The 21,899-nt window shown below is 29.8% G+C and overlaps 2 protein-coding genes across 5 annotated transcripts; one reads left to right on the top strand and one right to left on the bottom strand.

Annotated features, from left to right (window-relative positions):
- Positions 1-593: 593 nt before the first annotated feature.
- Gek (serine/threonine-protein kinase gek) lies at positions 594-16,688 on the bottom strand. The gene is made up of 26 exons (XM_070310175.1): positions 16,517-16,688; positions 15,109-15,298; positions 14,835-15,011; positions 14,461-14,732; positions 13,329-13,628; positions 13,072-13,215; positions 12,866-12,988; positions 12,078-12,286; positions 11,184-11,398; positions 10,094-11,097; positions 9,687-9,925; positions 9,475-9,581; positions 6,218-6,378; positions 5,750-6,005; positions 5,205-5,491; positions 4,680-4,823; positions 4,456-4,591; positions 4,044-4,285; positions 3,764-3,944; positions 3,472-3,660; positions 3,161-3,346; positions 2,869-3,050; positions 2,580-2,678; positions 2,319-2,442; positions 1,912-2,069; positions 594-1,289 (listed from the first exon to the last, which is right to left on the bottom strand). The coding sequence occupies exons 2-26, from the start codon at positions 15,179-15,181 to the stop codon at positions 1,176-1,178; spliced, it is 5,322 nt and encodes a 1,773-aa protein (XP_070166276.1). The 5' UTR covers positions 15,182-15,298; positions 16,517-16,688; the 3' UTR covers positions 594-1,175.
- Positions 16,171-21,792, top strand: LOC138940977 (FAST kinase domain-containing protein 2, mitochondrial). 4 transcript variants are annotated; one of them, XM_070310192.1, is made up of 8 exons: positions 16,171-16,355; positions 18,484-18,535; positions 18,808-18,875; positions 19,041-19,211; positions 19,311-20,094; positions 20,172-20,815; positions 21,073-21,187; positions 21,270-21,792. In XM_070310192.1, the coding sequence occupies exons 4-8, from the start codon at positions 19,082-19,084 to the stop codon at positions 21,490-21,492; spliced, it is 1,896 nt and encodes a 631-aa protein (XP_070166293.1). In that variant the 5' UTR covers positions 16,171-16,355; positions 18,484-18,535; positions 18,808-18,875; positions 19,041-19,081; the 3' UTR covers positions 21,493-21,792. The 4 variants fall into 4 exon arrangements, with proteins under 4 accessions (XP_070166293.1, XP_070166294.1, XP_070166295.1 ...); XM_070310194.1 differs by lacking the exon at positions 16,171-16,355 and having other exon boundaries at positions 18,471-18,535; positions 20,175-20,815; XM_070310193.1 differs by lacking the exons at positions 16,171-16,355; positions 18,808-18,875 and having other exon boundaries at positions 18,451-18,535.
- The last annotated feature ends 107 nt before the right edge of the window (positions 21,793-21,899 follow it).

Below are 21,899 nucleotides of genomic sequence, written 5' to 3'. Positions count from 1 at the left end.
ACTCTTCGCGCGAGACTAATTAAGGATCGTAAAAATCGCGCAGCTATTCCGATTATTAACGATGATTATATTTATATGTTCGCAGCTACTGTTTTTACTTCTAAAGTCGAGAATATTTATAATACATTAAATAGTTTATATTTTATTGCTAGTTAATTTGACTGAGATTCCAATTTTTTGTTATATAAAACGCGAAGATATTCTTGTCTCACGATGAAAAAAATGACGACTATCGAAAGAAATAGATATGGCATCGCAAAATGGGCTTAGCAATCGTCAAGTGCGTAAAATATTTACAATAATTTACGAATAATAATTCATTTCTTCGTTAAGCATTATAAATTATTACATATAAATTCTTAAAAATCAGAAAATTATAATAATACACTGTTGCATTTCTTTCATAAAGAAAATTGACTGTATTATACATATACATATACATATCATACATACATACATACATACATACATACATACATACATACATACATACATACATACCTACATACATACATACATACACACACGCACGCATTCATACATACACACATACATACATTTAGGTATACATATGTAGATATATAAGTGTATGTGTGCATATGTATGTGTATGTATGTATGTATGTATGTATAAACAATTGCACATACACAATACGAATGTGTATTTGTTAAAACGCATTGTTATGACAATATATTATTTGTTTGAGACTCATATACTGTGTAATGTTAGATATATGTAATTATATTGCACGACAAATACCGCGTGATAATTTTCCACTTTTCCAGTTCAAACACGAGTACTAATTTTCTGCAAAGTACATCACACAAATATCTGACTATATATGTTAGGCTTGGAAAATTAAATTTTAAATTATTGCATAGCTGTGTTTTGGAAATTGGCAATATTCATTAGTCAACGCGATGATTCGCATCAAAATGCGTTCTTAATAATAAAAAAGCAGATGGAGAATGAAAAAAATAGGTAGTAAAAATATGTAAAAATATGTAAAAATACGAGCTTAACATATATATACACATATATAATATATGGATGCGGATGCGCGCATATGTATGTATATATCTATGTGTATATGTATATACTAAATTGATCGTTTTTCAAGTATGCATTTTGAGTACATACCACTTTTATTTAGGTTCCGTAAGTGTTAAATAAATCTACGAATCATACGATGATGATCCATGATCGTGGGCTGGACTCGGCGGCGTCGATGGATTTGAGCTGTTGTTCGAAGCTATCGAATGTCTAGGGCTGCCTCCAGATGGATGCTCCTGTATATAAAAAATACATATATATATGAAAAATATCTAACTGTAATTTTAGACAGCATTTCCGAGGTTTATATACTAATTTTATAAATGTGTTCGTAGCGCTATAGATTTTTGTTCTTTATAGTTAAACTTTTTGCACTTCTTGTTTTTCTTCTCCAAATTCTAAATATATTTCCATCTCATTTTTAACGTGCACGAGTACAAGACATTCAGTATAAAGAATAAACTTTATATTAAATATAAATAGTATAAACTCTTTTGCTCTTTTGTTGGATTACTTAGAATTTAAGATGAACAATCACAAGTGCAAAGAAATATAAATTTCTCAAGACAGAGAATGATGGAGATTATTTAAATAAATAATAAATTTTTCGCCAAGAAATAACAAAGAAAATAGAAATATATATGTTATATATACATATATGTACATACATAAATACACAACACACATATAGACATACAAGCACACGTATTATATTTGCAAAACTTATAAAAAATCGAGAAACGTGTAAATTTGTGATAATTCAATAGATAGAGTTGTTCTTTGTCCTGTGATAATAATGATGACAATAATTACAACCTAACTAATAACTTATCAATATAATAAATAAGATTAACATACCTTGTTATGTAACGATGCGATACTGCCAAGAGAGAGTGGAGTATGTGAACGCAAATGTATCGATTCAGAATCAATTTGGTCTACTGGAGTGCGTGGTAAAGAAGGTGGCGTGGCCGTTGGTCGTGGTGGTGCAGGACCTCTTCGTGATGTTGTTGAACCTATGTGTATTTCATTTAATTATATTTAATGAAAATGAAAATGATATATTTTCCACACAAACACACATGCACACTTTTGTTTATACTTTTACTTTCTCTCTGTTTCCCTTTTACTTTCTCTTCCATCCCCTTTTGCTATTTATAATATTAAAAGTTCATAACAATATAGTTTATCAAAGCTACATAAACTTCATAGCTATATTCATATACATGCGTTCCATAGTTGTACAATGCATTGTATAAATTTACCATTGTGCGGCGAATACCCAGAATTTCTCGACATATGCGAGCTCAGGCGACGTGTATCGGAAGGAGGATGCCTAGGAGGCAGTGGCGCTGGTTTATTTGGTGTTTGCAGCGTAGAATCATATAGCTGCAAAAAAATTGAGTAAGATGAAAATTTGATACAGATTTATGCTTTAATATTAAAATTAAAATGTAAGAAAGATTAAAATAGAAGAATTATCGTCTTATTTACTAAATGAACAGTAATATTTTCATATTACTTACTCTTTGCTGACTACTGTGAAGATGAGAACTACTATGATGACTCGTATGTTGTTGATCAGCAGTTTCTAACGTCGTGGGTAAATCTAATAAACGCTGTATCTGTAATTTAAAAATATATATGAAATATAATGAACATGTATATGTATATATAAAAGTAGAGTTAATAAACAACATTAAATATCGATTAAAATATCATCTAACGATTTTTTATAGTAATTTGTCCACATACATAGCATAAAATAAGAAAAGCATTGATTAAAGAACTTTCTAAATGAGTTCTTTTATATACCTGTATCCCATTTCCTGGACCCATATGGCTGATATGATTGAAATTTGTGGGTGCAGAAATCATTTTCGAACGTCTGTCTGTAGGGCGAACGGTTCTATTGCCTTCTCTCAGTGAAAACCGTCGTCGTGGTCTTGTCATTTGTCTACCACTCGTATCTAATGGTGTCAAATTTAGTAGTTCTCCTAACGCAATGTATAATATTGTTAAATAATAATTGATTAATCTAATAATGTGAAAATTGGATAGAATGTGGCAAAATTTAAGATGTATGTGATGTATAAAATATACTTACGCTGACGTAAATTGCTAAGATAAATAACATATGGCATGTCATTTATTATGCAAGACGTAAGGGAGCCCGAAATATTTAATGGTCGGGCTCGTTTCACATTAAGCGTTTGTAACCAGTCTCCAGAGGTACAATCAAACAAATCAATATGAGTCTCGCTATACACTAATAAATATCCTTCGCAATAACCTGAAATTCGCGAGAATAATAAAATCAATGAGAAAACTTAATTACAATTTTGATATTCAAATTTAACGTTTAATATGATTAATATGATTATATATAGTTATTGATATTGGTTAGTTGATACTTACTAACTGCCGTAGGAACTGCAGGATACATTATCTCTCGGTCTCGACTCTTTCTTCCTTGACTGTCGACATATACCGCTAACGTATGGAAGACTAATAAGAACTCACCCCGTGCTAATTCGATACAACGTAATGCATCCACGGCACTATAGGTAAGAAAACCTAAGAGCGTATTCTCAGCATGGACCAAAGCTGAAGGAAGTATAAAAATATTCGATGAAGATAATATACAGATTGCTATAAAATAAAAGTGAGTTTAATAAAGAAAAAAAATTTCGTTTTATATTCTACTTACAAATAGGATGATGATCTCCCAAAATGCTGTAAATAGAAAAACCAGATGGATAGCCAACACACAAGCGACCTTCGGAAAGAATTTGCAGGGTTTGTGCATGACATGGTAACATTAATTCACGTAAACGTTTATGTCTTGTTTTTGTACGTGTTATTTCATAGATTATGATTTGAGATGCATTCTACAACAAGAATAAAACGCATGGCGTTACATACGATATGTGAAAATAAATCAGTTGTCGTAAAAAATCGTTAAAAATATTCTATAATCGCCTTATTACTTGTTTCTTTATTGCAACGCATAAGCAATAATTAAGCGGATTTCGGCGCACTACTCCAGTTGTTAATGTAATGCATCCTTTAGTCTCCGCGACTTTAATCCATTCGACTTCGTCTCCATCCAAGGCACGTACTGGAACCAGCCGTACATGACGTTGTTTTCCGCTTAATACAACAATCAATTGTTCTTCAATAACATATTCGAGAAGATATATTTTTTTTCCTTCTCCGACTCTTGCAATTTCTGCAATGTATCATAATTTGCTTAATTTATATAAGATACAATCGTTTATAGTACTACTTATGTGAATACTTTTTATAAATAAAAAATATCTTTCATATATATACCTTCTACAGAGAAATATAATTTTTTATAGTAAAAGTCTATAATACAAAATATCTCAGATAACTTACCACTACGATCTAAATCTAAACAGAAGAGACCTTCTTCTGTACCAATGACTAGACGATCTGGATCAATAATTGCTCCTGACATCACATTTTTTATGAATGCCAAGGTATTGTCCAACAATTCTTTCGCTCTAAAAATCTATAGCAAAAGAGAAAAATATGAGTTAATAAAGTTTTTAAAGATATGAAAAGAGAAATGTTTATTACAGATGTAATTAAGTATATACCGTTGTGTTTGGAAGATTGTTCCTTTTTAAAATCCTATGAAGCTCGCTTAAAGCTACTACCCATTTTGTCTTTTCGCTCTCTGTATCTGCCAACATTAACGTATGATTTCTCAATCCAGGAGGCTCCAATAGAGACGTTGTTATCTAAATCAAAATAAAAACCATTTATTCCATGCAAAACATAATCCACAATAAATTTTCAAATGCCTAAATTAAGAACGAAATTATCGCGCAAAATAAAAACAATGAGCTTGAATTGTCAAAGTATTATGGTCAAGTACTACTACAGTCAGAATAATATGATTAAATTAATCAAAATTTATTAATTAATATGCAAATGTATAATTTATTGATTATTTTTACTATTACACGAACACGAACGTTCTTAGTGTATAATCCCAATCTACTATTTTAACTAAGAAATAAGATAAATCCAAAATTTCTTCAAGTTGATTGATTTGGAAAAATAAGATAAAAATAAGAATCTATTGTATAATTACAATAAAAATATCAAGGAAATTTTACCCTAAATATACACGGAATATCCTTCTTTGTAGCGTGTATTACATCAGAATCACGAACCGAGCTCACGCTAAATTCTTCGTCTCGCATATCTAGTACTTGCGAAACATATACAGATGGCAAAGCATTGCGATCTGGTGAAATATCATACAGAAATAATTTGAAGTCGCAAACTACAACAAATTGACGAACCCAACCCTTCTTGACACCACCCATTTTTGGCACTTTAACATATCCTTCATATGCAGTTCCTATCCCTCTTGTAGGATCGATTCCCAATGGTCGTTTGGCTGAAACAATACGTCGCAAAATGTAAAATAAACACTTACGTGACAAGGAATTGCGACGATATTGTAAAGATAGAGATGTTAATGACTTAAATAACGTATTTTGAATGTAACAAGCTTTTTAAAAATGGAATATTACTTATGTAACGAAGAAATAAATATAGGTGCTATTTGAAATCGGCAGTTTTTCACAAGATATATCTTAAAATGAGATTAAATTGGATCATAAAAATTTGCACAAACTATTTTAGTATCACTTACTTTGATCATGGGGTACAGGACACATTGGAGGTACTTTATCGCAACAAGGCATATGACATGCAAAGCCACACACTTCGCATACAACTCCTTGCCTAGTTAATCCAACCATTAAAGATGTACAATGATTACACTTTGTGGGTGCCGAGAATGTCCGTACGAGAAACTGGTGTGATTTAGGCTTTGGTTGCAAATTAGTTTGACCATGAGTAGATGAAGACTTGTTCAAAAGTTCATGAGATAGTGGCGATGTTGGATCCTAGAAAGAAAAAGAAAAGAAATAAACTATATGAAGCACATTATTATTAATTCTATCCTACTTGTGCCTTGTGTTTCGAAAATTAATTTATGCCTTATCAAAAATATACTTCGTTTTTGTATCAACTCGTTTCTCTTATATAACGAGAATTATTAATCAACTCCTTTGTAATCTCTTTTTTTAATTCATCAAATGCATATTAAGATACTTACGATACTAAGTTCAGACAAATTACTTTTGCTGCTTGTAATACTAGGTGCACGATTATCCTCGATGTCACCTTCTACACTGTCGACGCTTCCATGACGTGTACTACCTGTCTCTTTAAGAAAGTGCTCGAGATATGACATCTGTGATGTAGGACGTTCTAAAACTAAAATAAAAAACAAAAATGGGCTTAAAATTTTACAATTATGAATATTTATAAAACTTGTAAAACATTTGCGAAAACAGATGTAAGAGAAATAACACAATCATCCTGGTATTAAAAATTCGGCACCTAGTATTAAATGTTTACATGTAATATCTTACCTGAAAATTAATGGTATTTAGCACAACATTTATATAGAATTTATACATGCTTCTCTGCCATCCAAAAAGAGAATAACAGTAGTAATTATGTGATTTTTAGTATTACATAAAAATAGTAATATATATGTACAAAAATAGTATATATACCAAATACATTAAACATGCTTCATTATAGCAGATATAATTAATATAAAATGCGATAAAATTGCACTAACAAAAAAATAGCTTAAAAACATAACAAGTTTTAGCTAATATTAATACACAAAGCATAATTCATGCAACAAATATCTATTAATAGTTTAATCAATTAATAAAGTAATCAAAATTAATCAATTATATTATGGAGAAATAATTAAAACTAATCATATCATTAAGGAACAAAATTTACAAAACCTGTCAACACTATCATAACTTAAACAGAAATAACATTGGGCGTACACAATATAATAGTCTTCTCATTATAAGTGTTAAGAGTAGCACAGTGCTATGTTTTGACTAAACATGGAATGACGAAGCGAATAAGATTGTACAGACACACATTTAAGAATCCTTTTTTCCAGATTTTCTATTAGAGAAAACGAGAGATATGAAGATATAGAAGATATAAAAGTTATAGATATATATATAAAAGATATAGAATAGGAATAAAAAGATACAACATAGCCCTGTGCTGTATAATTAGCAGTAAAATATCCAATCCAAAATCGCTCTCTTTTGCTGCCACATCATTTACCGGGTGGCGATACGATGGCGATGGCATTCTGATTGATGAATGTGTTGACTGGAACGAATCTATTTAATAAGCGACAAGTCGTGATGCGGGGGACACGCATTACTGGTAAGGGTGACGACGGCTGGTGTACGATGATACGTTGGGGTTTGGTGCTAACGATGTTTGGAGATTTGCTTGATGTATCGCTGGATGAGACAGCTGTCACAAATATAGTTTGAAGATGAGCAATAAGAGGCCCCACACGCAGCTCGTTACGCCAATAAACAGAGGCACTTTGTAGTCTAGAAATCAGAATCGCATACCGTACTGGAGAATCGAATTACTATACTAAATAGATCCCAGATAACGATCTCTATAATTCGTACATCAATATGAACAAGTTTTTAATGCTTAAAAGTATAAATTTTGTCGCACATAGCAGATCCACAAAGATATTTTTTGTAATCTAAAAGAGAATTCCGATAACGTTGTGTATTCAACCGATAAATCAGATTATTGCATTGAATAACGACTGGAATAACGACGTAATGATAATAATTTAGTAATAATTGTCTTTTACATATATTGATATAACAAATATATAATTAATTTTTCAGTAATATTTTAGAATTTTTTCTATTTGTTAGCTTTTCTCGAGTATTCTCGAGTAGATTAATGTATTTATGAAATATGAAAATTAAGATGTATTATGATCAGTAAATAAAAAGAGACCACAGTAACCTACAGACTCTCCTTTGGTATTTTAAACATATTATAAATAAACATTACATATAAATTGTTCGTGTAACATTTATTGAATAATGCCGATTTTATGGATTACGATAATAAAGGTGGAGACTAAAATACTTTAATTTTGAAAATTAATAATATTAATGACAATTAATCGATTGCCTATAAGATTTTCTCTTCCTCTGTTAAAAGAGAAACTTTTTGAATACAATCTTATAAAAAAATAGACAATGAGTATTAATCTTATGCATAGAATTAATAGAACTAAACAAATTTGAAAATACAAGGCTGGGAAATACAAAGAATATAAATAAAAATTAAATTTATGTAAAGCATTATATAAAACAAAATAAAATTTTAAAGAAAGAATTGATGAATATATTCAGAAATCTTCTTATAAACGGTAAAACTGAATATTCAGTTTTTCTAAAATCGCCTCTAATATGTATTCAGTTTTACCTTGTAATTAATAAAAAAAAAATTAAAAGTGATTATTAAACTACAAAAATATTCTACAAAAAAAGTAAACCTACTGTTTTACTGCTGTATGGTAGCACATTATTTTTATCTCAATTTAATATCAAAATCCCCGCGTAAATTAAAAAAAAAATATTATCATATTCTTTAAAAATCGCACATATGTAATACTCTAAATCTTATTCAACTTTGTTAAGCAATATTTTTTAAATATATATTGATCATAGAAAGTATTCTCTCAAAAACTGGAAATTCTTTCCTACAACAGGCCAATTTCTTCGTTTATTTATAATTAAAAATAGATGACATTAGAGCGTGAATAGAATCATAAATTGATAAATAAATAATATTGCATATGAGCAACTATTTCATATTCCCACAAAACTACATATGCATGCAAAAGCCGTCACCGAAAATGCAAGTATAATTATATAGAAATTTCCATAAAATTAAAATATCCTAAATAAAAAAAAGTTGTATACATGTATGTGTGTGTGCGCAAGATCTGCTTTCTTCTGACTCCAAGTATAAATTTGTTTATCTTGTTCAGATTATTCTAATTTTGAAATAAAAGACTCTGATATTGAATATCCGGGAATAGAGATAGGGCTAATTGAACTAAGCGCATGGTTTACTGCGCTTGGCTCTTAATTAATCCACTCCCGGATATTCTAATCTTGTTGAAATTTCTATATAATTCCTATATAAGTTAAAAAATATTGATTTGTGAATGTAATGTGTGACATATCCTTTGTATGTGAGTGTGTGTGCTATGGCGTGCGCGCGCGCATGCATGTATACGTCAATAACATCTTTATAGAACAAAATCAGAACTTAGGATATGTTCGATGCTTGAAGATTAACACATCCACAAATTAAGTACATATCATGTACAATTGCAATTTGAATAAAGTGTAGATACAATATTCTCATAATGATATAATAAACAAAGTTTTGTGTATTTCTTGCTTCTCACATTATTAATTAAAATGTACTTACAGCCATCACCGGTATCGAGACGCGCTTGCAATTCTTTTATTTGCATATCTTTTCGCTTCAATTCATGTGACATGGTATCTAACCGTTGTTTAAGATCCTTTAGTTCTCTAAAAAAATAAGGAAAGAAAAGAGAAATGAAACAGAGATATCCAATTTATCATTTTTGACGTGCATATTTTCATGCACAAATTTTCAATGAAAAATTCAATTACTTCTGTGCAGCTATCAAATCTGATCTAGTCTTAGTGAGTTCTTCCGAAATTGCTTGCTTCGCTTGTATTTCACTCTGTAAGGAGCTCTGCAAGTTCAAGAGTTCCATTTTATCAAGTTTCTGCGACCGACGATTTCTCCAATTTTTATCGGTCAGAGTGGTTCCACTTCCAACACTACCGCTTATTCCACCCGAATGTTTCAAGAATTCCAATTCTTCTGTCATTTTTGTGGCTAAGGCCTGAAATTGAAATAAATTTACTTTTTTTTTGTTAACAGGCTAACAAAAATCTTTCCATCTGTTTTTTCTTTCTGTCTTTTTCTCTACATATATATGTTTGTTATCATCTTTATTGATTGATAATTAAGAATATTTAGGAAAATAATTAAATTATATATGTGTACAAACTTGTAAATATCCACGAGCGTCTTTTTCATCTGATACCCATTGAATAATTTCGGTAATTTGAGCTTCCCATTGCGCGATTGCTTCTTTTTTATTTCTTAATTCTTCGTATTCGTCTTCCAATTGTCTTCTTTCACCTTGTAATCTATTAACACTATCAGTGAGAGCACTGAGCTCTAATATAAGCTTCTTATTCTCTTCGACTAGCATAATCTTTTCCCTCTCATGACGTCTATTTAACTCGCTTATAGTTTCTTCACTGTCTGTGATATTTTCCAATCTTGCAGCATCCAATTTCTCTTTTGTAAGTTGCACTTCTCTTTCAAATAGCTCTTTTCTAGTTTCCGCTTCATGTAATTGTTCCTGCAGACTTCGAATCTCAAGATTAAACCTGCTTTGTTGTTGAGTCAAATTTTCGTTATATTGAACTTCAAGTTTCTCAACTTCTGCTTTTAACCTATTAATCTCCTGAGTTGCCAAGGCATGATTTGCACTGACATCGTTCCCAAGGGAACGTTGTCTGATTTTTTCTGTCTCTTCTTGCATTTGCTTGCAATATTCTTCACTGCGTTCTCGTAATTTCCTTTCTTTACTGGTCTCTGCCATAGCTTCATCGATTCTATTCTCTAGCTCTCTGCGCAGTTTTTCAGCTTTTCGAATATCATGGCGTAAAGTATCAACTTTCTGCATTGCGACTTCTAATTCTTCTTCTTTGTCTCGAACTTGCCTTGATAACTTTTGCTTTTGTTGTCTCAACTCGGACAATTTATCCGACACTTCCGTGTATTCCGCCATTGCGAGTTTACGTTGCGTGAGCGCATCCTTTAATTCCTTTTCTTGAAGTTTTAGTTTCTCTTGAGCATCTAATTTGTCTTTAATAATTTCTTCTTTCTCCAAGCGTAGGCATCGAACTAGCTTTTCTAGTTCACGGAATTTCATCATGTCACCATTATCTAAAGTTCGTAATTCGCGTGGAACATCCATAGATTTCAATTGTGACTCCAATTCTATATAGAATAAGCAGATTTTATGTTAATATTGTGATTGAAACTAGCAGATAAAAGATATTATTGCAGTTTAAATATAACTTTACCACAATTGCGTTTTGTAAGCATATTTATTTCATCTTGTAGCTTTCTGGTTGCATTATTAGAATCAGGTGAAATACCAGGTGAAGAATGACTTATACTCGATTGATTTTTCAAATCATCAATAATTTGTATCAATCGTGCATTTTCTTCTTCGAGTATTTGTACACGTTTATCTGTCTGAGATAAAGCAGAAATACAACCCAGATCCGATATGCAACTGTAATGTCAAATTGCAGTGATGAAAAAGAATATATTTCTAATGTCAATTGATTAATCCAATATATAGACAATATACTATTCGCGATATTCAACTATCGTATCCTCAATACATTGTAGATACAGCAATCAAATTCAATGAACCAAAGAAAACAACTAGAATGCCTTTGTAAATGGCTTGGTTAAACAACTATTAAGAGTATATTTCGACTATATAAAAAATGTAAAGTTTTGTGAAACCATAAATTATGGTTTTAAATTTATCTTGATGTCAAAAAGAAAAATTTGTGCTACTAGATACGAAATGAACTTGACAACAAATAACGAAAATTCAATACAAACTTTGTTTTCGCTTTGTAAATTGATAAACAGTTATAAAATGTTCAATTGTATTATAAAGATTCATTTGAATTCATTAAAAATATAGAACAAAGATGTAGAGTGAATCATATATGTATTTATCAATGCAGAATAATAAAAAAAGTTTTCAGTATATTTTACCAATCCTATTATTAAACACAAATAATAATAAAACAAAGAAATAAGAGCCTTAATATTTTGATCAAGTAACTCTTAAACTGAAATGTTTTTTTATATCATCATTAAGTATTAAAGATATAGAGAATTTACAATGGACGCGTGTTGTGTATAAAAGCAGAAAAAAAAAAAATACTTCGTACCTCCCTTGTGTAAAACTAAAACCAACAAATGGTAGATGAAGTCCGGAGAAGGCAGAATTGGCGGCCGGCGGCACGGCGTCGGAAGTACGAATATCGGTATCATCGACATCAAAATTTGACGTATCACTAGGTGACGAAACTTCAGGAATGTACGGCGCAGTACTATCTCTGAGCGTATCCCAATCGACTCCATTGAACCAAGGATGCTTCTGCATTTTAAAATGTGCACAAGATGCGCGATTTAGAATTATATTGTAATAATGTGTGACATCATATAATACATTTGTTGCGAATGTTACATATTTCTCATTTATAAAAATAATGTAACAGTTACATATTATATCTCTCGAGATTCTTAAGCATAATTCATCGTAATTTATCATCATGGTAAATTAAGAAAATATTACTAGCCACAATTTGTTAATTTTCAACTTAATTTTCAATGTGTGTGTGTGTGTGTGTGTGCGCGCGCGCGTGTGCATCGCGTGCGATTTTTAAATGCTTTTCTCTGTTAAAGATTATTTACATAATTTGCAAAAAAGATTTCCTTATTTCTTAAAGACTTTTAAAGCTAAATAAGGATTATAGACTTTTCTTCCTCATATTTTTGTAAAATAAATTTATTTAGTTCATAAATTCATTAAAGAATATCTGTAATCAAGAAAAATTTCTGATGTATATATCTAGTATAACAGAGATGTGCGTCAGCAAATTTTAATTGCTGAATATAAAATAGATTGCAAATGATATATAAAATATGTTCGCACGATTTTTGTAGCAAAACTTACCTTAAAGTCGTCAATTCCGTTTTGACCTAGTCTAAATTCAGAGCTGCAAATCAACTTCCGCATCAGATCTTTGGCTTCTTCAGAAACATCGTATATAGCGTCCGTAGGAAAATCAAAACAATTCTACAAAAGAAAACATTAACTTTTCTCAATAAACAAATAATTCCTTAACTAAATGAGAAAATCTAGAATTTGAAAAAACTTACCTTGTGATTCATAATTTTTCCATAAGTTTCGACTAGGGATTCTGCATAAAAAGGTGTTTCACCATAAAGCATTTCATACATACACACTCCAAGAGACCACCAATCGCATTCAGGACCATACTGTCCCTGACCATCCTCCATTGCCTAGTAAATATATATGAAACCACATACATACATATATATATATATATATATATATATATATAATTACATATATTTGTTTGTAATATGAAACATAATATTCAAAATAAAATTACCCTCAATATCTCTGGTGAAATATAGTCTGGAGTACCAACTGCAACATTACTTTGTACCGTCCCATCTTCAAATAGTCGTAAACAAGAGCCAAAATCAGCTAATCTGATATGACCATTCGCATCCAATAAAACATTATCAGGTTTAATGTCACGATGCACATAGCGCAAGTCATGTATAGAACCTATAGCTAGCACCATTTCTGCTATGTAGAATCGAGCCATATCTTCGGGGAGACGATCCTCAAATTTGCTCAATAATGTCAATAAATCTCCACCACAATAGTAATCCATGACCAAATACTATATAACATTATGCAACAGATAGTTAATTGATACTTTTTATACTTTTATCAATTGAAATTTATGTTAATTTATTATATTTATATTTTTCATTAATGTTTTCTGTCGCGTGAATCACATACCGCAGTACGCTAAACTTTCTATACAGATTATTTGATATTTTCGCTATTAAATGTAATATTGCCATGAAAGATATTTTGTAGAATCATAATATATTAATGCCTAAATATCATATATTGCGCAATTATCACATTGTAGAGCACATATATCGGCTTAGATATTCTTTTGTCTTAAACTCTTATTTAAAAGTGTTCATTGTTTTATCAGTTTAATAAATACTTTATTATAATCGTTTTGATAGCTCATAATCAAGTATATAAAATTATATATATATCCATTTTCATTAAGAGTAAAACATGGAACAAAATAAATATATGTAAAGAAGAAGGAACAAGAAATATACAGATATGTGCAAGTATATGAAACAAATATGCACATATACATCTATAAAACAACACCATAGATATAAGATATCTTTTTTTTTCTTTTCTTGTTTTATAGAAGTCATATTATAAATTATGATGGATACATGTTTTTGTTTAATTTTTGCTTTGTTTTATAGAGTATATTAAATATTAATTTTATTTAATAATAATAATAATAATAATAAAATAATATTTTTGCAATATTATGAATATTATAAGATATATATTATAACCAGAACAATTAGTCTTGACTTTTTGTAGAGCACATGCAACCCACACGGCGTAAAAAAGATAAAAAATTGATCTGGTATAAAATGTATTAAATATTAATAATAAAATCGTATTACCAAGTTATTGTCATCTTGAAAGGCATAATGCAGATTTGTGATCCATCTGCGGTCACCATATACTAATACATCTCTTTCTTCTCGAAAGCATGCAGTTTCTGCACGCTTTAACATCTCCCATTTGTTTAAAATTTTCATAGCAAATACTTTGTCCGAGCCACGCATTCTTACGACGCATACTTCCCCAAAGGCACCTCTGCCAATGACCTTAACAATTTCGAAGTCCTCTCGTGTCAATTGCAGATTTTTTATGCATGAAGCTATTGGTTTCACTATAAAAAGTTGACAATTTAACTAGCATGTTTGATAGCTAAATATATTTAACGCTAATAATTAAAATAAGTTATTAGTTTACCCAATATCCAAAAACTTACCAAACTCAATAAAATCAGAAACAGTTTTTTCACGACGTAATGAAGAATTGCAGCATTCGTCGTATAACACAAGTAAAACATCAATAAGTGTCTCGATCGAGATAGTACGACCCACTCGTCCACCTTGGGCAGGACTGATAAATAGGCTTTCAAGTTGACGTAATTTTCCTCCTATGCCTACAACATGTTTAAAATAATCACACGATTTTTCTTCTTGATATATTTATAATATTAAATATATAATTATAATTTTTAATGACATAATAATTATTACCAATGTTTGGAAATCCTTTTGGCATAATATCAGGAGGGGGATGACCGTAAAGATATTGCGACGAATCTGACATGTCTCTTTATTGATAAAGTTATTTCTTACCACAATTTATAGTGGATATTTTCATTGTCATTATTAACATTGGTTACCTCCTTATACCACATTGTTATGTTATCCGTGATAAATTTCTCTGTAATAAATAATTTATTACTATAATAATAATTCGAATTGTATATTAATACTTGAGAAAGTGTAACTGTACTTGAAATCTTGACAAATTTAAAATACATAGATCATAAATTGATGTCTATACGGGTTAAATATTTTATTTATAAAATAATATATAGGTAAATATATATTTTAATCATATTGAGATTTTCAAGTTTTTTTTTTATGAAATTGCGAAATTACTTAATTTCTTATTTTTCTTGTAATTGTTTCTATTATGGGAGAAAAAAACAAACAAACCAAAAAGATAAATTTATGAATATAAGAAAAATAAGAAAAGATAAAAATATAAAAAAAACATGGAAATGGAAGAATATATATAGATATTAATAGATAAGGAAAAAAATAGCAATGAGAGAGAGAGAGAGAGAAAGAAAGTGCAAAAGTGAATTACATAAAATTGCTCCCCCCCCCCTTTTTTTTTTCCAAATGTGTTCGTATGTATCGCATCATTGATAACCTAAAGAAGAATTCTATTTACAATCGCCCTATGTTAATTTCGAGTATCAGAAAAAAATTAAATTTCAAGTTTTCTATTCATTAATAATACGTAAAAAAAAAAAAAAAAAAAAAAAAAAATCTGGCTTTTCCTTCCTTTTCATTATCAATATCGATATATGCTTACCGCATATATCAACATGCTTATAAATCGAGTCTCATTCATTTCGCTCTTGATCATTGGTATAGAGATCGTTCACATTGGAAATTACGTAACTGCGGTAAAGATAACTAAAAAATAGTTGGCGAAAATGTGCAACAAGAAAATTACATGTAAATAAAAAAAAAAAAAAAGTACGAACGGGATAAAAATAGTTCACCGAGATATAAAATACATTCGCGGGTGGTATTTGACAAAATCGCAAAGATATCTCTCCTAACGATACAAATACAATCGTGCGAATATTGTATCGTAATTCTGTCAAGTAATTTTGTCAAACGGATACAGTGTGTGCGTCGTTACATCTTACAGCTGCGATAATCGTCCTAGATTTGGAGTTTATAACCTCGTCATAATCTCTGTATATATATACACTGGCAATCCGCGAAGAAATTTGTATAACGTGAAGTTTCTCCTATCTAGCGTATATAGGAAGGTGTTTCGAATAAAAGGGGTTTTTTTTTTTTTTTTTTTTTTCCCCGTCGACGATTCCAAGTGACCGCTCAATTAATGCAAACGTACCTGCTGTAAAGATGCGCACAATTTTCAAAATCTTCCTCAATTGTTTATTACACGCACTACGCTTGGTTATAGGAAACTATCTTGCATTAGCCATCCCCGGACTTTATCCGAACCTCAACAATTTAATTAACCCCCTAACAGGCCCTATGCAGAAAAAATATGGCAGCTCTACGTCATTAAATGTAGCCATGATAACTGATATACAGAATAGCAACGCTATTCGATTTTCTAGCACTTGGATTTTCTAGCATTAAACTTAGAGGTCGCTGATTTCACGTTAGAGTCCCTATAGATATAGAGTCTAGCCACTCGATTAGTTTTGGAAAAACATGACGGCGTGGCTAGACTCTATCTCACGTGTAGAAAGATCGAGGCTAATATACAGGGTGTCCAATTTTAATCTATCCCCTTTTATCTTCGCAGGATAAAGTCGAATAAAAAGAAAAAAATATATATATATACAGAAATCAAAAATATGTTCAGACAAAAGTTATTTGGTTCGAAGGGAGAAAAATAGGGATATTAGTATACGTTACGTACACTATATAATATAGATCAGGATTGGGAAGTAACGTGTTACTTGTAACGTCGTTACCGTTACAGTTACTTTTTTTTGGTAACGATCGTTACTTTTTTTCTGTTTGTAACGGTAACGGTAACGTCGTTACATTTTTACAGTAACGGTAACAAATTAACCGTTACTTTTATCGTTATTTTTTGGTTCTTTCCCATACAGCGCTAAAGCTTGCAACAACATTGCTGCAATATTGCAATATTGTATATTGTAGTTTAATGTTGCAAAAATATTACAAAGACATTATTTTACAATATAACTTTAGTAATGTTACAGCAACATTCCAAAAATATTCCAAAGAAAGTATTCGATAATCGCTAGTTCATTCGTTTACCGCTATGCGGCGCATGTTGCGCTATCTATTCCGCATTTAATTTTTAATCATGATGATTATATAAAGTTTACAGAGAGCGGCTAGTAAGATTTAAAAGATATAATAACTATTTTTGTTAATTTAAGTCGTATGATATGACCCTAATACAGGGGCTCAGACATTGGACTAAGAATTCTTTTAATAGTTTCCACACTTATATAAAATCAAAAATTTGACAATAATTTTCTAATATGCCAGATACTTCAGATTTTAATAAATAAATTTTGAGATTATATAAAGACAAGAGAGATGTGAAAAAACTCGTTGTATGCGTAAATTCACCACAATCTTTTTCCATCCGGATATCTGAATATTTCGGATACAAAGAAATTGTGAATTTACGCAATTGCAAATTGAGTTTTTTCTTATTTCTCTTAGATATTCTCTGTCACTGAAGGAAGTCGAATGTGTACTGAAAAATTTACATTTCACAATTTCGTTATTATTATAATACAGAAAAACTATATACACGCTAGATCCTGACTCTTATAGGCCTAATTTCTTATTATTTTTTTCATATGTTAAGGATATTATGTTGATAAATATACATAAAGCATTATTGCATATATATTATATTATTGCTATGTTGCTGCAATATTATATTGCAATATTTCTGTAAGCGGACATTTTACTGTTGCTGCAATATCATAACAACGTTGCAGCAACATTTCGCAATGTTTCTGCAATATTGCAATCTTGCAGAAAAATGTTGCTGCAATGTTGTTGCAATCTTGCGGTGCTGTATGGTTGCGTTTAGGAGACACAACCGTTGAGTAGCAATCGAACGTGATTGGTTCTTATTTCTAGAACCAACAAATCAACGTCGAGTGTTGACAAGACGATGTTCAACAGTTGTGTTTTCTGAACGCGCCCAATGGCTGCTCTAGCATCACATTTCACATGTGACATAATATATAGAAGTCTGTGAAAACAAATTATTTTTTATTTATATATATATATATATATATATATATTTCTTTTTTCTTTATATTGACGTTAATATTATTAATGATTTCTCAGAAAGTACGAAATAAATATTAATAACAGCGCAATTATACGAAGAATTTTATATGTAAGTGTTTCTAACCTTTTATTTTCCATTATAAATTACAAGCCGGTTATTCTTTTACACGATTAACGTTTTAATAAGTTGTATCTCAAATAATATTTTGATTACATTTCTGTTAATGAAAATTAATAAATGAGAAATTCATAAGTAAATGTATGAGATAAATATTGTTAAAGCAAATGTATTCTATATTTTAAAATACATGTAACAGATATAACATTTGTTATTTAATTACAAAATTATAAATATTATAATAATATTATTATGATTCTCAGGTTTATATGGATTTAAACAGTCAAATTCAAAGATTTTTGAAATTATCTTATAGATTCTTATATAGGGGGTTGGTATATACAATTTGTCTAATAATAAAGCATTTAGCTAAATTTTTTTTACTCGTTATTTATTATTTATTTAGGCCTGTATCACATTATTCTTTTAAATTTTTTGTAAAATTAATAACATTCTAGTAACAATAGTAATTATAATATCATTTTATAATTTACAGAATAATTACTGCTACAGAGCAAGAACAACTTTGTATATAATATGGACGGATCTCTAAAGAGATTGTTGCGACTATATCCAATAGCACGTAATTGGACAGTCCTATCAAATTATATAAAACCATTTCAATCAGTACAGAGTGTATCACGAATATATAGTACTAGTTTGACAGGTAATTGAACATACACACACATACACACACACACACACACAATTTAGATATATTTATAATATAAATATAATATATATACTACAACAGAATTTTTCTCAGATCATAGTCAACTGGAAGATCTTACATTATTAATGAAAAAGAACTATGCATCCAATGATATCAGAATACCACATAGACCTATGAAAATTTTGGAAGAAGCAGCAACAAATTATATGAATATGACTGCACATGACGTTATTGATACAATGTCTACATTATTTAAAGTATCTAGAAATATAAAAGATATACAAATTATTGGAAAACACATAGGCTTTATACGTTTGTGTGAAGTATTAAACAAGGATATTAGACTCATGAAAACAAATGACATTATTGAAATGCTGAAAGTATTTACATACTTTAAAATCCCAACCAACAGTATTTTAATACAATCACTATTGCAAATGATTCGCACAACGATAAATGAAATATCTCTTCGAGATATAATCTTTATAGTTTTTTTATTAAAGAAAATGAATAGCACACCATTGCGAGATGCTTTACTGATAGCTCTGCCTCTAGTATTTCAAGCACAGTTACCCACAAAGTTAGACTCAGAGGATATAGTTCTGTTAAGATGGTCTTTAAGATTTGCAAGTGAAAATAATATAAATGATCCAATAATACAAGATACAATATTCAAATCACTACGGAAATATGAGAATCTAGATGTACAAACAGCTTGGTCTATCTTTCACAGTTTATGTTATATGTTTCATTTATCTCCAACAGCTTTTGACATATTGTCTGAAGTACAAAAGATTCTTATAGCTGATGCGAAACAATTAAACGTTCAAGAAATAATCAAGCTACTCGAAAAACTGGTGTTTGCCACTATAAAGAAGTATGTTACAAAATTCTTATATTAATATCTGGTTAGATAAAAAGTAAGATACATAAACAATATACTATTTATTACAGCAGAAAATATGAATGCAAGTTCTACAATGAGACATTAGTTGATGCTTGTGTTAATTCAGCATTATCCTCAAACATTAATTTCAATAGCGGTATTTATCTACTCAAGCTATTAAATGATTTAAATTATGCACATATACCCTTCTTGGAATATTTAGCAGCAAAATGTTTCGAAGAGCCGAATCTGTTAAAAGATGCATCATATTTTAAAGTATCCATCTTCTTAAAAGGACTTATCAATGCTGATTACAAGCCAGTATTTTGGGATACTATACGAGATGCAATATTGGCAAATGAAGTGGAAAATAAATCTTTCAGGAAATCTATGATCAAATTTGTTCTGCATTTAACTGCATTAGATTGTTATAGTCCAAATTTAATCAAAAAAGTTTTTTCTGTGAATATAAAAGCGAATGACACACTGAAGGATATTTATGCTAGAGAATTATTACTTTTATATCAAAGTGTTAAAACATTGTATCCTACATATGATGGACCATGGCCGGCGCAAGATATACTTGAATATGCTACTGTTAGTGTTAGCCCAATTCTTCCTACATATTCTATGAGAGCAGCACTAGAACTAGCATTAGGTGGACCTCAATACATTTACAATGATTTAAGAACAAAATTAGGTCATTATATTGGTAAGTAATGAGCTCTCCAATTGATTTCTTTTTTATCGTTATTAAGTGCAAAATATATTCTTTGCTAAGTTAAAAAAATAATCATTTGTATTTTTTAATTATTGAATAATGTATTAATAAATTAACTACATACACACACATAATTTTAAGTCTTGTAAATATTAATTCAAGATGATATAATTTTATAATAATTATCTTTAAGTTATTTAGATTATGATAGTAATCTAAAATTTTATTTACCCTTCTCTGAATCATAGACCATGTTGTTGTAATGAGAAAAGGCAGATATCCTGTTGCAATTAACACAGTTACATCCAGTGAAACTAATACAATTTATGTAGAGGATATACAAACACCAAGTGAAAGTCAAATGTAAGAACATTTCCAATTTACTTAACACATTACAGTTATTTAATCACTTATTTATTGTTGTGATGCATATTTTATGTTTCAGAATACTTATCTTCAATTTACCCGATACTGCTTATGCTGTGAATTCGCAAAGATTGAAAAGTACATGGTTACTAAAAATGAAATCTGCTGAGGCGTTAACAAAGTCCAACACAATTGCAATAAATTCTAGTTCTTGGCTGAAGTTACCCGAACATGAAAGAGTTCCTTATTTGATGCAAGCTATAAGACTGAAAAGTGAGGATCTTTCGGTTTCAATTGATTGAAATATTTTGTAATCAATATTATAAATGTCCCTATACAAATATAGATTTATTGTCATATATTCTCAAAATTGTAGACATTGCAATTACAACAAATGTATATTAACTATTAATGTACAGCGTAAATAGAGAAATATACACAAGTAATAAAATAATAATCTACTTTAAAATATGTAAAAATAAAACAAGAATGTAAAATAATATATAGCTAACAGGATCAATTAATACACTAATAAAAATAAGCTTTTTTTAATATAAATTACAAATTCTGCAACAAGATTATTATTGTGTGTGTGTGTCAGTGTGGGTCAGATATATTTCTCTTAGTTGTTTGTTATGTATATATTTTAATAGAAATATTCTGTTAAAATTAGAATTAGTTTATTGAAAATACAAATAAAAATTACTGA

The sequence above is a fragment of the Polyergus mexicanus genome, unplaced genomic scaffold, assembly GCF_030449975.1.
Source record: "Polyergus mexicanus isolate NDT 795.1 unplaced genomic scaffold, iyPolMexi1.0 SCAF_18, whole genome shotgun sequence".
Classification (NCBI taxonomy): Eukaryota; Metazoa; Arthropoda; class Insecta; order Hymenoptera; family Formicidae; genus Polyergus; species Polyergus mexicanus.
This window is presented reverse-complemented; position numbering and strand designations above follow the sequence as displayed.

What these genes read in the sequence shown, in the direction of transcription:
- LOC138940977 (XM_070310192.1), top strand. Translation starts at nt 19,082, where the DNA reads ATGGACGGATCTCTAAAGAGATTGTTGCGACTATATCCAATAGCACGT. An exon ending in GTGTTTGCCACTATAAAGAA is followed by an intron (nt 20,095 to 20,171) that starts GTATGTTACAAA and finishes TATTTATTACAG; the next exon opens with CAGAAAATATGAATGCAAGT. An exon ending in ACACCAAGTGAAAGTCAAAT is followed by an intron (nt 21,188 to 21,269) that starts GTAAGAACATTT and finishes TTTATGTTTCAG; the next exon opens with AATACTTATCTTCAATTTAC.
- Gek (XM_070310175.1), bottom strand. Translation starts at nt 15,181, where the DNA reads ATGTCAGATTCGTCGCAATATCTTTACGGTCATCCCCCTCCTGATATT. An exon ending in ACGCTCGTGGATATTTACAA is followed by an intron (nt 9,926 to 10,093) that starts GTTTGTACACAT and finishes TTTCAATTTCAG; the next exon opens with GCCTTAGCCACAAAAATGAC. An exon ending in TCTTAGCAATTTACGTCAGC is followed by an intron (nt 3,051 to 3,160) that starts GTAAGTATATTT and finishes ACATTGCGTTAG; the next exon opens with GAGAACTACTAAATTTGACA.